The sequence below is a fragment of the Oreochromis niloticus genome, linkage group LG23, assembly GCF_001858045.2.
Source record: "Oreochromis niloticus isolate F11D_XX linkage group LG23, O_niloticus_UMD_NMBU, whole genome shotgun sequence".
Lineage (NCBI taxonomy): Eukaryota > Metazoa > Chordata > Actinopteri > Cichliformes > Cichlidae > Oreochromis > Oreochromis niloticus.
The window spans coordinates 35,142,106-35,157,546 of NC_031986.2; the positions used below are offsets into that span (position 1 = coordinate 35,142,106).

A 15,441-nucleotide genomic window follows, 5' to 3' on the forward strand; every position below is an offset into this window, starting at 1 on the left:
TCTCAATTATGAGCTGCCATCTGTGTTCAGAGCAATTTTGAGATATTAGGCAATCAACTTTTTACATCCCGTTGGGCAAAATCCTAAATAAGCCTTAATACACGGTCAAATAAACACTTTCCAATGCATAGCATGAACCACATGTGAAGACCTGCTGCAGGAGAACAAACGTATTCTTTTGTCGATACGTGTTAATATTCAGAGGCTGTGATGAAGTGATTGGGAGAAAAAATGGGAATGTGGGGAGGAGGGATTGTTGAATCAACCAAAAGCAGAAATGAAAGACAAATACAGATCGCATTACGCTCTAAGGCTGACACGATCCCGCTGATCTCGGCTTATTGAGGAACATTTGTCTGATGAACTGAACTGAACTGTGTGTGTGTCACATAATTAGCAGACTGTAACTAAAGCCTGTGTCCACGTGTTTCACTGAGCTCAGCGGATTGGTGATAAAGCACTAATTAGTGACGAAAAGGACATTGATTGACCAACAAGGCCACTTGATTAATGGCAGGATTCAATCGATGGAAATTGCAAACTTGTGAGTGTATGAGCTCACATCGATGGCGTCCGCAATCTATTGTCCAAGCTCTAACATTTAATTGTTAGTGACAAGGGATGGATGAATGATTAAGTGCAGTTGTGCCCATTGTCACCTCAGCTCTGTGGGGTGCAGTCATGCTTTAAGGCAGAGACGTCAAACTCGTTTTACATCGTGGGCCACGCGCAGCCCGCTCAGTGAAACTCCCATTTCAAAAAACATTTCCATCATTTAATGACGGAATAATCTATTAACCTGATTACTTTGGTGTAGCATGAACGGCCATGTGCAAAGTCCTTATCAGTAAAAAGAAATGTGTAATACAATTAGAAGTCCAAAATTTGTGACTCCCTTCACATTTTCCAAAGCTGTCCAGAGGAACTTTATTGGAGGCCAATTCTGGCCCCAGGACCTGATGTTTGACACCCCTGCTTTAAGTAGGGTGGGTGGTGTGAGGAGGGTAAACCAAGCCTGGCTCTGCTGGAGGTTTCTTCCTATTAAAAGGGAGTTTTTCCTTTCCACTATCGCCAAAGCGCTCGCTCATAGGGGGTCATATGATTGTTGGCACAGACAGACAGAACGGAGGGCAGGATGGAAATGTGAGCTGTAATATTCCTGTTATTGGGTCCAAATATGCAAAAATATTTTGTCTGCCTCACATGTGCTTTTTGTTAAATAGCAAATATTGACACGTCAAACTAAGAGAGGTTGATAAATATTACAGCTATCAGCATTTCCTCACTGAGGAGAAGAGCTTCAAGTTGGCAGTTGAAACCAAAGTTTTTCCATTTTTAACTTTGTTTTAAATGCTCAGTAATCGTAAAATGTTCTTAAGATGTGGCTGAACCCAAAGAGTTTGAGGATTTTGTTGGCAGAAAAGTAAAGAAGCTGCCAGTAAAGTCCAGTGAGTTCCACAAAAGGTCAAACCCAAAGTATTACAACACCTAACACTGAAATTATCTGAGAAAAACTAAGTGGTTTTTCAATGAGTTTATTCCTCGAATGAGAAATTATTAATTTTTTTGTTATAAAACACGAGCTGTTATTTAATTATTATTAAACCCATTTGTCTTCAAATTTTGACATTTTTTAATAAAGTTAAACGCAATAAAAACTTTTCATTAAGAGTGTTTCATGGCTACACGATTTCTGGTCGATGATGAAGAACGCAGAATATGCTAATACCTAACAAATTCAAATAACAGCTGTGCTCACTATTACACCCCATTATTCACAGGTTAAATTACCCACATCCTGTAAGCACTGACGCAGCAGCGTGCACCGTACAAGAACGCACGACTTTATGAAGTTACTTCAAGATGAGGCTGCAGATTTGTCTGCTGGAGACGGCGTCCTTGTTTTTATCCAGCCCTTTCACACAGGAAGTAACGGTCGGGGTGTTGTCTAATATTATTTTTAATTTAATTTGGAGTTTTATCATTGTCTGCCTGCTTGTTGCGGCTTCAGTGATGATGGCAGGCTAAACTATTAAATGTTTACAGGATATTTGTGGCATTTATGGGAAATTTCTTGAGAGGAAAGCGTAATTTTTCTTTTTAAACTCAGTTTATTTTGATTGTGGTTTCTTCTTCGGGGCTGTTGATACACCTGCTGTGTGTTTTTCTGATTACAGATGCTTGGTTTGCTCATAAAATAAAATGTGATGGTAAAGTCGTAGCTTCCTGTTCCTGTCGAGTCCCAGCAGAGAGAAATTGGCTTCAGGGGGTCCGTATTTACAGCGGATACAATCTGCCCTCGGAAAAAGTCTCATTTAAGCTGAAAATAGAGCTTCTGTTTACCTGAACGTTTTACTGCCTGTGTGTGATAAGACGCTGGTTCGTGCTTCCCGGCTCGTGGAGCGTGATGTCTGATTTTATGTATTGTCGGCAGATTTCCAAAACAGGTTTTTATATATATGCGAGTTGGCCACAGTGTCAGGTTGTCCTGAGCGAAAGACCCAAAGATCAGCTAAATTTGTGAGTCACTGCTGTCGGTGTTAAGTTGAACAGTTTGTGTGTAAGCTCAATGTCGAGTCCACAAATGGCCAGATGTCTCCACGCAGGATTTCTTGGTACTGAGTTTTTGGACAAAAAGTTCCGAATCATTTTTAGGCCAGTAAAGAGTCAAAGTTTTTACCCCCTTTAATCCAGCCGAGAGCGGCGTGGCCGTTCGGCCGCCTCTCACAGCGGCTTAGCTCCCATTCCCCTGCTTTAATACCAATATGTAGCATAACACCAAACAACACAAAGCCACGGGCCACTTTAATTAAGCACCAGGCTGTCTCGTGCTGGAGTGTTTGAACCACAACTGGCACCATTAAAAATGAATATCTCTGTTAATAAAAGTATGTTTGTTTAAAAACACAACAGTGCCATTTTCCTAGTGTTCATTATTCCTCCCGTTCTCTGCCCCGCTTTGTGCTCGGCAACTTGTAAGTGAGTAAGTGGCTCCCACTGTCTATTAATGATATCCATTTATTTTCTCTTAGAAAGGATTTATTTTGCTGTCCTTGTGGAGACATTCCTCCCTCTGCCACTACTGGAGCTGTAATTTAACAACTATTACGAGTGTTTGTCTAAGGCCCCAAATGTTCAAGTATGCTTTAGGCCACGACTCTCTCTCTTTCTCTCTTTTCTAACACCCTCTTTTTTGCCTTCATCTGCTTCCCTTGGCACGCACATGCTCTCATTGTATTCATTTGGTGCTGGTCCCAAGAGCTTACGCAGCAAAGAATGACTTCTTTTCTGGCATTTTTCTAATTGATCCATGGCAGCCCAGGCTGTGGTCTCGCTGTTTTCATATCTTCAATAATTCATAAACAGTTCTGTCTGAGGGACTTCATCTCTTGTACTCACAAAAAAACCCCAAGATACAGAAAGTTGTGTTTCACAGATGAGCTGTTCTTTATCTATAAACATGATGCCTCGCGTTCACTCGTGCAAGAAATCATCTTGCTGTATGGATGCAACAAAGAAAACGAATGTATGCATACGTTGGGCTAACACTTACAGGGCATTTCTGTTTCAAAATAGTTTAAAGTCAGACTACCTACAGCACACATGTAACATCAACGGCACCTGGACTGTATAAGTGAATTTTCATGGTATGGAAGCTTGAAGTTATTATTCGCCATTAACGACAGACTTGGCATCTCTCTCTGTAAAGCTAATGTTGTGAAACATGTTAGCTTTGAGAGCTATTCTCAATCAGGAAGACAGTTATTAGAGCTATTAAAATCACCATCCACTTTACATAATGAAGGCAATTAGCCACAGCTACCTTGGCTGGAAAGCATACGACCATTACCACCCACAGAGAGGAGATAGAAAATAGGTCACTTTGTCTGGCCGTTTGCGAACTCCCACGTGCTTTGTGCAGGAAATGCTGATGCTTTTTGCGTGCACCAGTTGACTGAAGGCTTTTTTCTTTCTCTCTCTGTTAGGAATTCTGCTCCAAGAGAGTTTCATGGAGGAGCCCGATGGCCTCGTGTCCGTAAACCTCTTAGTGGTGTCTGCTGTTTCAGCCTTTGCAACAGGAGCCGTCCTTTCTGGTCTCACCGTCTGCTGGATCATGAGTCACCGGCACCGCCACTCTCGCGGCTCCGGAGCCAGCGGCGCCCGGCGCAAAGGTGACAAAGAGCAAAGCATGCTGGGACAGGGCCGCAGCGGGTCGGTGATGAGCGTGACGAGAACCAGCGGCGGGGAGCGGCGCTGTTCGCAGGCGGACAACCCCTTTGTCACGCCCAACGGCTGGCCTAAAGGAGAGATGGACCCCGGCTTGCTGCCCACGCCCGAGCAGACCCCCCTGCAGCAGAAACGGGGTGTGCGTCTCCCGGACACCGAGTGGGACCAGAGTCAGACTTTCCTCACCGCCGTTGGGACTCCCTGCCCAAACAACTCCGTCATCTACCTGAGCTCCAAGTTCCTGCACGGCGGTGGAGGCGGCGGCGGTATGGTCCGGATAGATGACCCAGGAGAGGTGGTGCTGCCTCCGCACACAGAACGCCATCGCTACCTGATCCTCGCCACGCAGAGAGGGGAGCACGGTAGCAATCGGCCCACCGGTGCGCTAAGGAACTCAGCAGGAGAATACATCTACCCTGCCACGCCGCAGGACTCCCCCGACCGACGGAGGGTGGTGTCCGCTCCCACTCCCCACATGGACTACGGGGAGCCTCGCTGGAGTCATGAGGCGCTCAACTACAACAGCAACAATGGCGCACCCTATCACCCTCAGCGCCAGGGCCTCATCAGGCCAGACATGCACGGACCCCGAGGGCTGGGAGAACTGGCTGACTTCAGCCATCTTCTAGGAAAGAGCGTGGGCGAGCGCAACCCCAGTGGCCAGTGAGGCGACGCAGACGAGCCCTGACGCCAACCCCTTCCCTCCAACAGCAAACTGGAATCAAACAACCCTCAGATTCACTGTCCCGGTCCAACCTTACCCTGTCTGTCCTCTCTCACTGTCATTCAATGTTCAGACATCACTCAGCTGACTAAAGAGAGGGACAAAGAGAGAGAGCTGACAAAGAGGAGACAACTCTCTGTACATCTCCGTTCCTCCGTTCGTAATCCGAGGTGCGCGCCTCAGCTCTGTCGGTGGATCCAACCGCAGAGCGTGACTTTGACTCCACGGGACGACCGGCGAGCTAAAAAGAGGGGTGCGGAGAACGAAGGCTCTTCATAGAAGGACAGTGTGGAGATTAAAAAAAAACAAATAAAATGACAATTTGGCTTGCAGCACCAAATGTGAAAGGTCTCCCTCCACCATTCTGTTCACTGTTTTAACACCATGGATCTTCTTTAAGTGAAATCACGTTTCTGCTTTGGTTTGCCGATGCCGGTGGCGTCCAGCAGACAACCATGTGCTTTTCTTTGGACTCGAACTGATGTCGCCGTCAAAGGGCCGCGACGCTCAGCCAATCATGCTGTGTGTATGTGCAAATACGTGTGGCCACGACAACCCCAGCCAGCGTCCTGTCTTAACTGTGAAGTATACCTGTATAACGAAGATGGTAATAACATTATTTTCTTTTTATAACCAATCACAGAGAGACAGACGGATTTTATCACGTGTCTACTTGAGGCTCTTTGTGTTCACCAATCGGAGGTTTGGATGGTTGGTTGATCGGTGGCTAGTGAGGAGGTCGGACTCGCTCTGTGAAAGTAAAAAAAGAGCAATAATGAGCAAGATATATCTAAGGATAAAGATAAAGCCAATTTAATTTGATATTTTTATATCAGCATCTTCTCAGCAAAGAAAACCGAAGCTTCGAGACGTCGGAAAAAGGCTCTGGGAAAAAGGAACAGTATCTCCACTCCACCCCCCTCCCTTGCTGCCTCTCAGTATGCCTGGGTCTGTCTGACCTGACCCGAGGCCTCCCCAGGCTCCGCAGTCCATTTGAAGGAGGGAATGTGAGCTCTGACTGTCTGCCCGGCCGCTTGGGAGCTCCATTCAGCCTCTTCTGCCCGACACTGAGACTCTTTGTGCCCCAGAGGCGGGAGGAGACTGCGGCAACAAATAACCGTTAAGAGTCAAGGACCTAGCCCACCGCCACAGCCCGGCGGAATATCAATGAGGAGGACAGCAGCTCCATCCGTCACGAGAGACGCAGCGACTGGGCCCGGGCATCTCTCGCGGCTCACGCACACTGGCGATTCACTGGTTTGCCGGGACAGGGAGGAGCTGAGGGGCTGAAGCTGGGGCTGAGGCCAGAGTAGGGGCACTGCTTGCTGTTCACAATGGTCATCCCTTGTGGCTCCGTCCCTTTCTTACTCTCAGTGTGTTTCCCAACAAAAGCAGGATAAAGAAAACAGACGGGCATGGGTATATTGGGGTGTGGAGTTACTCTTTCACTGCGTTGTCTGATCTTTTGATGTTTCCTATTTTCATCAGCTCTCATCTGTCCTCGATTCAAACGTAGATAGCTTCATCTGGGTCATACGTTCGTAAAGGTGGTGTTTTTATGAGTGTGTGAGTCTCTTAGGGCTTGTATACATGAATGTGTTACTCATATTGAGTGCAACAAAACAGCTTTGATCAATCTTACTCTCATTCTCGCCCTGCTTTTCTTTTCTCTGTTGAACCATTAATGGCCGTCTAACACTCACAAATGCATGTTAACAATGTCAGAGCCCTGCGTGGGAGCGCTGTATGCTATGGACTACGTTTAAACCATTATACCGCGCACAAAGAAGTGCAGTTAAAATGGACGAGCTGGGTTTTCCGCTTTAAATTATAGATGCTATCAACATAGACAAGACACACATCTTTCGGTCCTGATACAAAACGACCCTTTTTCTATTCAGATCAGTGGTTTTTCCATCAAAGCGGGACGCATGCCCGCCCAGAAACTTTAAGCTACCTTATAGTACCTCCAGGGTTACAACAGCTCGTCACTGGGGCTCTCTAATGCAGCGGTCCCCAACCTTTTTTGCGCCACGGACCGGTTTATGCCCGACAATATTTTCACGGACCGGCAATAAGGTGTCACGGATAAATACAACAAAATAAAACTAGTGCCGGTACCGAAAAAAAGAAGATTTATTCATAACACACGTGAAAAGACCCCGGAAAACCGAGTTAACGATAAAAACGATAACAAAATAACGCTGAAAACCGATAAAACCCCTGAAAACCATACATTTCACACCTGAGCCTCAACTCTCGTGGCCCGGTACCAAACGACTCACGGACCGGTACCGGTCCGAGGCCCGGGGGTTGGGGACCGCTGCTCTAATGTACTGCCATTGTGCCCTGGAGGTTTGTAGCTTACAGAGACCAGTCCCACACCTCTGGTGACAGTTTCATACCTTAATGCAGCAGTCCAATAAAACTAGTAATCAGCACGCATGTCTTTGAACTGTGGAAGAAGCTGCAGCGCCTGGAGAGAAACCCACACAGGCACAGGAAGAACAAGCACGCAAGACAGATCCAAAAAATGCTTTTCATTTCACTTTGATTTAACAGTTTGGTATTTCTTAGTATTAAACTCCAGAAGAGAAGGTCCTGTGATTAGCCCCGAGGAGGTAGACTGCACTTGTGGGGACAGAAAAGCTCTTTCTTTGTACCCACACCTCTCAGCTCTCTGAGGATTTATGGCACCGTTTCCAAAGTTTTTCAGTTTGTTTTCTGTCTTAAAACTTTCGATCGATCGATCGATCTCAATGCAGGGGTGGTCCAGCGTCCAGAGTCTAGGTTTGGACCTGCAGAACCTCAGACCTTCCTGTGTGGCGTTTGCATGTTCTGATTGTGCCTTACTCCAGGTTCTCTGGCTTCTTCTCAAATGCATATGTTTTAGCTTGACTGGTGATTCTAGCCTTTCTAAGAATGTTTGTCTGCCTGCTTGTGTGAGCCCAGCCTCTCACCTGAAGTTAGCTCCATTCCCACCAAACGTCTGGGCGGACATCGTCAGTTTCTGCTGCAGCTTCTTGCATTTTTTCACCTTTTTTCTTTTACAAAATAAGTAATAAACGTAGTTCGAGCACATCGAAACACATGCAGGCATATTTCGAACAAGAACCGTGTGATCCAAGAAGCGTAAACAGAAGCATAAATCTGACCCGACACTCGATACCACCTGACAGTGTTCAGCTCCGCAGACACATTTCTGTTGAGGTTTAATACCCAGCCCTAACAAATGTACAGCCAGGCTTGACGTAATATATGAGACAGGCCAGTGAAAGAGATTTACGAAGGCAAGGACAGAGGAGGAGGTCAAGCAGGCAAACGTGATGTTACTGCATTACCGCCTCGCCACCACATTAAAGCAGTGTATTCTTTACACATTCCACCCTGAAACAGGTCATTAGTATTGAGGATAGGAAGCTCTCCACCAGCCAGGACGCCGCTCGTCTCTCTCCCACCGCCGAGTCTGCGTGTGTGTGCCCACGAGGCCTCTCTGTCTCGCTCGGCGTGCCCAGCGAGGCGTCTCCTCGCTCCGCATCTCCTCCGGTTTTTTCGCTAAACATGCTTGATTAGGCAAAGTACATTCCCGGCCCTCTAATGGCCTGATGAGCCCCTGAGAAGATTACTGCAGACACATCAGCCCTGAGAGGGAGGCGCTGTTCAACCAGCTCCGCTAACCACCAGCAGAACACACACACACACTCACACACTTGCATGCAAACACACAAAAAGGACTTTTAACCACATTTGGGGCACAATTGAATTAGGATCGGGAGCTGGGCTCGGGCCTGCTGTAGGCTGACTCTGACTGGCGTACATGTTACTTTGCTGACTGCATAATTTGATTACCTTAGTTCAACATTACAGCGGAGCTAAAAAATTCACGTGGACCTCATGTAAGCTCTGTTTATTAAAGCCATCATCCTCCCCTTTCTTTGCATACTTCATGTCATTCCCGTTCCTCCTCACCGAGCAGCTGCACTTCTTCTCCTTTTCTTTAAACCCTTTGATTGTTAGCAGACTCTGCCGGCCCAGCTCTCATTGCACTTGTCACCATTAAAGGTTAGCTGGTTAATTTAATGATTCAGTAACAGAAACCGAAATCAAAGCAACCTCCACTTTATTTCACATTAAATCCTTGATGCGTAACAGTTTTTAGACATTTCCGTAAGCTCTCATGTGGCAAATTGCTTTCTTTTTCCTATAAGAGCTTTTGCTTTGTTTTATTTAAATGTAGCGTATACTGCCTCCAGTCCTGCAAACACACACACACACACACATCCTTCCTCTTTATCTCTGCTCTGCACGAATCAACACACACATAAAATTTCCATCACTGTCTTTGTGACCCAGCCTGTCTGTGATTTTATTTATTAAGATGTGTGTGTGCGCGCGCTCGCTAAAGAGACCATGCCTTTGTGTGTTGGGGTTGTTTGTGCCGTGTGGCCCAGTCACGTGATGCCCCCCAGCCAGTAACTGCCATTTTGCCCCACGGTGCTCCAGTGCACTGTCCGTGCTTTATGCCCCAGAAAAGGTCCAGGAAGGAGGCTAACTCGCTTGAAATCCAGCGATGCACGGGGATGTGGTGAAACGAGACTGCACCTCCCCCGGCCAACGCACGAGAAGAAAAAGCACAAACGGCGAAAACAAAACCAACGTTTGCATTTTTGTAAAGTTGTAGATGTATTTAGTCGGCGCTGACCATTTTTGTCATGTTTGCTTTTTTCTATTGTTTGTTTCTGTGGTAGATACTTGGTTTTAAGATTTCTATGGAATATTACTGTATATGATTTCAATTCTCTGATGTGCCCGATTTGATGATGACAATGAACCCGATGACTATCATGACGAGCAGTACTGTGAGCAGCACCCAGGTGTTGCGTCCTGTTTGGATCTGAATGTGAATGTGAATCGGAGGAAGAAGAGGAGGCTGAGCGAATTAACCACAAAGACCGAGCTTTGGGAGGAGGCCGTTCTCCTCCAGAGCGAAGGACCCCGCCGTCCTGCGGCTCCCACCAGAGGCCGGCCCCGGGGCCTCGGGGCGGGCCGTCATCGGATGACAACACATGTCCCTGCTACGTGTACATAACCTTGATGCTTACATGTAATTTAAGTGCAGTAGCTGCATGACGACAAAGCCTCCGTGTGTGTACAGAAGTAGCGACGTGTGAATTTGTACAGTACATGCAAGTGTGTGTGCGCTTGTGTCCGCGAAGAAATCTGTCCGTCGTCACGCCAAAAGCAACACGTGCATGCACCCTACGACAACTGCGCAGCACACACAAACACAAAGGCCACACTCATACGAACACACAGACACGCTCCAGCAGTTGTTCGCCATGTCGCCACATTGTCCCGAGCTCTGCCTGTCACTCCGCATGGAGACTTTACTCTGTGTCAACTTTCTTATTCTAATAAACCACTCAGACATGGACTTCACATCGAGTTGTGATCACTGATTATGGTGTTCTAATTCATTTTTGCTCCGTCACTGATCATATTTGCTTACATAAAAACAAAGGCCTGATATCCCGATACAAGGAAAAAGTGTTTGTAGAGCGTGTATACGATGCAGTATGTTGTGTATATGAAACAAAGTGAGCTGATAGCAGCAGCTGTCACAATAATGTCGTGAAAGTAGAGAAGCAGTCGAGGGTAAAACAACCAGAGCGGATGCATTTAATTAGATTCCACAGCTGGAGTCACATTTCTGCGCTAATATTATTTTTTTAATCGCACACACTGTCAGCACAAACTTTAACAGCGGTACAGTGTTTGACATTATGATGTCATTGCATCAGTGATGACCATGGAAGGCTGTGAAACCTGCGTTTTCCTACATGGGTGCCTCCAAGAGAATTACGTTAATCTGTTTTATCTGAGGAAGAAAGAGAAAAACACCAGCTCATTTTGGATTTGACGGAGAAAATGTTTGATGTCTAAAAAAACTACTCCATTTTGTAAGTACAGTCCTTAAAAGTATGAGCTGAGGAGAGCGGCTGCTGGACTTTTGGGAGAGGGACGATGCCTCGTTCTTGTCTCACAGTGTCTCACAGCACAATGTCTTTATTTCTTATGATAAATGTACTCTCCTGTTCCCCAAACATATCTGCAAACTGTGTTTTTCTTTCTTTTCTTTGCATTTGAAACTGATCAAATATTTAATACCCAGATTCCTCCTTTTGAAGTGTTATCACGAGCTCGCTGAAAGCGGACTGGTTGCTTTTATAAGCAGACAGTTAGGAACAGATCAGGCACACAGTTCATTTATTCATGGTGAAGTAATAACTCCATCCAGCACTTCATTTGGGCAGTTATCCAACCCCTTCAGCTAAAACCTGGGCAAGGTCATATTATTCCAGTTTGCTTTTTAGAGCCGTCATTATTTTAGTTTCATCCCTTTCAGCTTACTAATTCAGCCTAATTTTACATGTTTAATGGGGACATTTATTTTGTTTTTAATTGGATGATTTGCTGCGACTCAAATAATAGTGATATATCCATCCATCCATTTCCTTCCACTTATTTCAGGGTAGCAGGGGGGCTGGAGCCTGTCCCAGCTGTCACAGGCTGAGAGGCAGAACAGGCTGTGGACGAGCTGCCAGTCAGCGCAGGACCTCATGAAGAAACACAGTCAGAGGATAACCGATTCACTCGCTCTAAAGATGCTGTTCGGTAACGCTGAAGATCTGACTGTGTTGTCACGCGACGTGACGAATGAAATGGAAACATGAGCTTTGAAAAACGATGATAAATTATAAATAAGTCATTCACTGGTTGAGAGAATTTCCTCGTGTCTTGAGAAGGAAAAACGAAAGCCTGAAAATCGAAGCTGACACAGATTGAGATCCATTGTTTTTTCTCTACTGCACAACAGCCCAAAGCTGCAGTGAGCAGTCGTTGTAGTGTCATCACTCTTTGTTAGAGGGTGCTACTGCTCCATTACATTCACTGTTATTGTTTCATTAAATGCCAAAACCCAGAGGCAAAACGGCATCTTTATATTCAGTAAAGCAATCATAAAACGGTGTAAATCCATGAAATCCACGTCATTTACCTGTCACTTCATATTGCTCGGTGTAGACAGAGTTTACCTTCCACCTCTCCTTCTCCCCCCCCCTGCTCCTCACTGGGCTATGCCTCCACTCTTCTTCCTCCCTCCTTCCTCCCCATCTAGTTCTCCATCTCTCTGGGGAGCCTATCAGGCCATTTCACATCTGTTGAGTGGTGCAGGGCAGCGAGGACCTGTCAGGGACTCTCATTCGCTGATGGTTTATGGGAGTGAAGCCCTCCAGTGCTGCAGTACTCAAATGATGGAATGTGCCGGTGTCTCACACTGTGTGTGCAATCCCACATTTGTGGCATCCTTGTCCACCGTCCTCTGCGGAGCAAAACCGACTGCATTTGCCAGCTTTGGGATAATTTACAGTGTGTTTGCAGCCGCTCCGTGCTCTATCAGATCTATGAAAACGCACGAGTGTGTGTGCATGGCCTATCTATCTATACACACACACTCATTATGATGAATCTGATTAATGAAGAGGCTGAAACAGTGCCAGTGGGTACTCTTCTTGATTTGACTGCCTTCTACAGCTGAGCTCCACACCGTGCCAGCTCTCATTCCTCTCAGCATCTTTGTTTTCCAAATACTCACATTTTCTCCGACACCACTGAAAATGGAAAATATTCACACTTTTACACGCACTTTGGGCTTGATGTGCACTGCATGAAAATCAAGTGCAATAATGTGTTGTGAAAAGTTAAAAGGGCAACGAAATCAAGGTGCTTTTTCCTGGTGAGTGGAGACACTGATGCACAGGCACAAGAAATGTTCACACCGTTCCCGCCAGACAACGAACAGAAAATGAGCGATAGAACGATTCGGGGCAGATGAGCGAGCAGGTCGACAGCTGAATACATTTACATTTCGTGCAGACCCTTGCTGTGGAGATGTGGCTAATGAGATAACCCGACCGTGCGCTCATTCGATTGTCTGTAACTCTGCTCATGCCTCTGATGATATTTCCCAAACAAAAACATTCATACCTCATGAAACTCTTAATTGCTGTTAAAATCTCTAATAATTGTTAAATCAGAGCAATGTTTTTGTGCACGGCTGTTGGCTATGACTCAACACCAGCCCTGCTGACTCTAATGAGTCCACTACTGTGCCATATGCAGTACACAGAGAGTGTGCTGCATTGTTAGAGAAGAACAGTTTTTCCCTCAAACTGAAGAAATTTTGCCAATTGCAATAACAATCCTGACCATCGGAGGGCGATGTAAGCTGCTGGGAAAAAAACACCAAAACCATGATCCCAAAGAGTAAATTGAATTATTCCCTTTACGTCCTTTTGAGTCCTCCAGCTTTAATAACTAACTGGTGCCATGAGTTGTTTTTCACATTTTATACTGAAATGTATTAAATATTTTAATCTCAGTGCCTAGAATGTAATTGCTTGGAATTATGTGATGAAATGAGAAAAGCACAGCAATACAAGGCACACAATGAAATTAAAACCATAAGGGAATAAAATGAACAATCAAAAGGAAGTGAAGGTAGATGAGTTGACAGCCAGGGCCATAAAGCCTAATTTGGGAGTTTGAGTGGGAGCAGAGAGCCCCCAGGTGGCCATCCGTGGAAGCTCAAATAGGAAGGAGAGAGTTTGTGACTCATTACTGTTTTGATTGGAAAGGATGGGTCGTGCTCGGTTTCTGCGAAGACTCAGAACTGTGTGGCTTCACGGATAAAAGATGTTACACTGGAAGGGACTTGTGTTTCAGCATATTAGGATGTCTTGAGTCACCTATTATTATCTCTTGTAATCTTTAAAAGTGGTTCTCCAGGTTCCTGAAGGTCTTTCAGAGTTTTTGTGGGGACTTTGGCTGCTTTGTGACACATTTTCAGTCCAGTCTTGTGCCTGAATCTTTTTCTGCTCTTTGTTTGTTAAGCCACTCAACACTGATCTATGAATTATTCAAGCATAAAACAATGCACCTATTAGAGAGATGAACCAGTGTGATTCTATATATAACAGAAAACTTACCAAGGGACCAATTTTAAGTTTGGCAGCCTGTCACAAAACATATCCTTTCTTCTCATGGTTGAATCCACGAATATTGCACAGTTTGACCCACAGAAAATAGTATTTGTCCCAACAAGATGATTCCCAAAGAGCTAATAGTTGAAAACTTAGCATATGTTAACTGTTGTGTCCTTAAAAACTTTTCAGGAAACTGGACAAACAGAAGACAAAGGAAAAGTAGCAGACATCAGATAAACACTATCTGAAAGTCATGACCTTAAAGAACAGGGAAAAGTCCAGCCTGACACAGGACCTTCAGCTGATCATCCTCATCAGAAATTATCTTAAGGGGAAGGGGGGAGGGAGGGGGCGGCTTTCAGGAAGCCATGCTTAATGAAGGGGGAAAAAAGGCTGAGGTATGAAAATTACACAAGAACTGGTCTGACAGAGAGATGAATCCACATTTGACATTTTTGGTTGAGAGCGATACAATGCTCAGTGTCTATCCATCTGTAAAATTCAATTCAGTTTTATTTATACAGGGCCAAATCACAATATCAGTCTCCTCAAGGTGCTTTATATTGTAAGGTAGACCCTACAATAACACATACAGAGAAAAACCCAACAATGATATGACCCCTATGAGGAAGCACTTATCGACAGTGGGAAGGAAAAACTCCCTTTTAACAGGAAGAAACCTCCGGCAGAACCAGGCTCAGGGAGGGGTGGCCATCCGCCGCGACCGGATGGGGTGAGAGAAGGAAGATAGGGCAAAGACATGTTGTGGAAGAGAGCCAGAGATTAATAACATGTATGATTCAGTGCAGAGAGGTGAGTAATATGGATAGCATCTGATTGGCAGCAGTTTCATTTTTCAGCATGACAATGATCCCAAACACACTGCCAGTGCAGCCCATCCATGACATACACTATCAGTCATGGATGGGCCTCCCAGAGCCCAGACCTCAGCATCACTGAAGCAGTGTGGGATCATCCTGAGGCAGAAACATCCAAACAAGTGCTTTGAATGTTCTTTGGGAAGCTGGAGAACTATTCTTGAGGATCCTCACAGAGATGACACAAAGCTGCTCAGAGTTCACACTGAGCTGTTCACACCAAATGTTCACTTTCAGGGTGTCTTTGCATTATATGCTATATTTCCATGTAGGCATGTTTCAATAAAAAGCTGCACCTTTTTCCCGATTTCCTAGCAAAATATAAAGAAATGAGAGTGATGCAATACTTTTGCACAGAAGAATTTAGAATCAGTATTGTGGCCTCTCAGGGCAAATATACTGGGAACTTAATTAGCTCTTACAGGTTAGCGACAGGCACACAGTGTCAGATCATTATTCATGTATGGCTTCATAAGATTTTTTTTTTCTTTACAGAGTGATTTTTGGGCATTTTATGGATTTGATGAGAAACCTCTGGATGTCTTGTTGTGTCATTATAACTTTGCCA

At 45.3% G+C, this 15,441-nt stretch overlaps 1 protein-coding gene across 3 annotated transcripts in view; it reads left to right on the top strand.

Moving 5' to 3' along the window:
- sema6bb (sema domain, transmembrane domain (TM), and cytoplasmic domain, (semaphorin) 6Bb) overlaps positions 1-6,059 on the top strand; it is a 123,468-nt gene extending 117,409 nt beyond the window's left edge. For all 3 annotated transcript variants that reach the window (XM_025902989.1, XM_003451351.5, XM_019351927.2), the window contains exon 17: positions 3,987-6,059. In XM_025902989.1, the coding sequence (XP_025758774.1) occupies positions 3,987-4,894 (908 nt within the window). In that variant the 3' untranslated portion in view covers positions 4,895-6,059. The remainder of the gene's footprint in view (positions 1-3,986) is intronic.
- Positions 6,060-15,441: the final 9,382 nt, after the last annotated feature.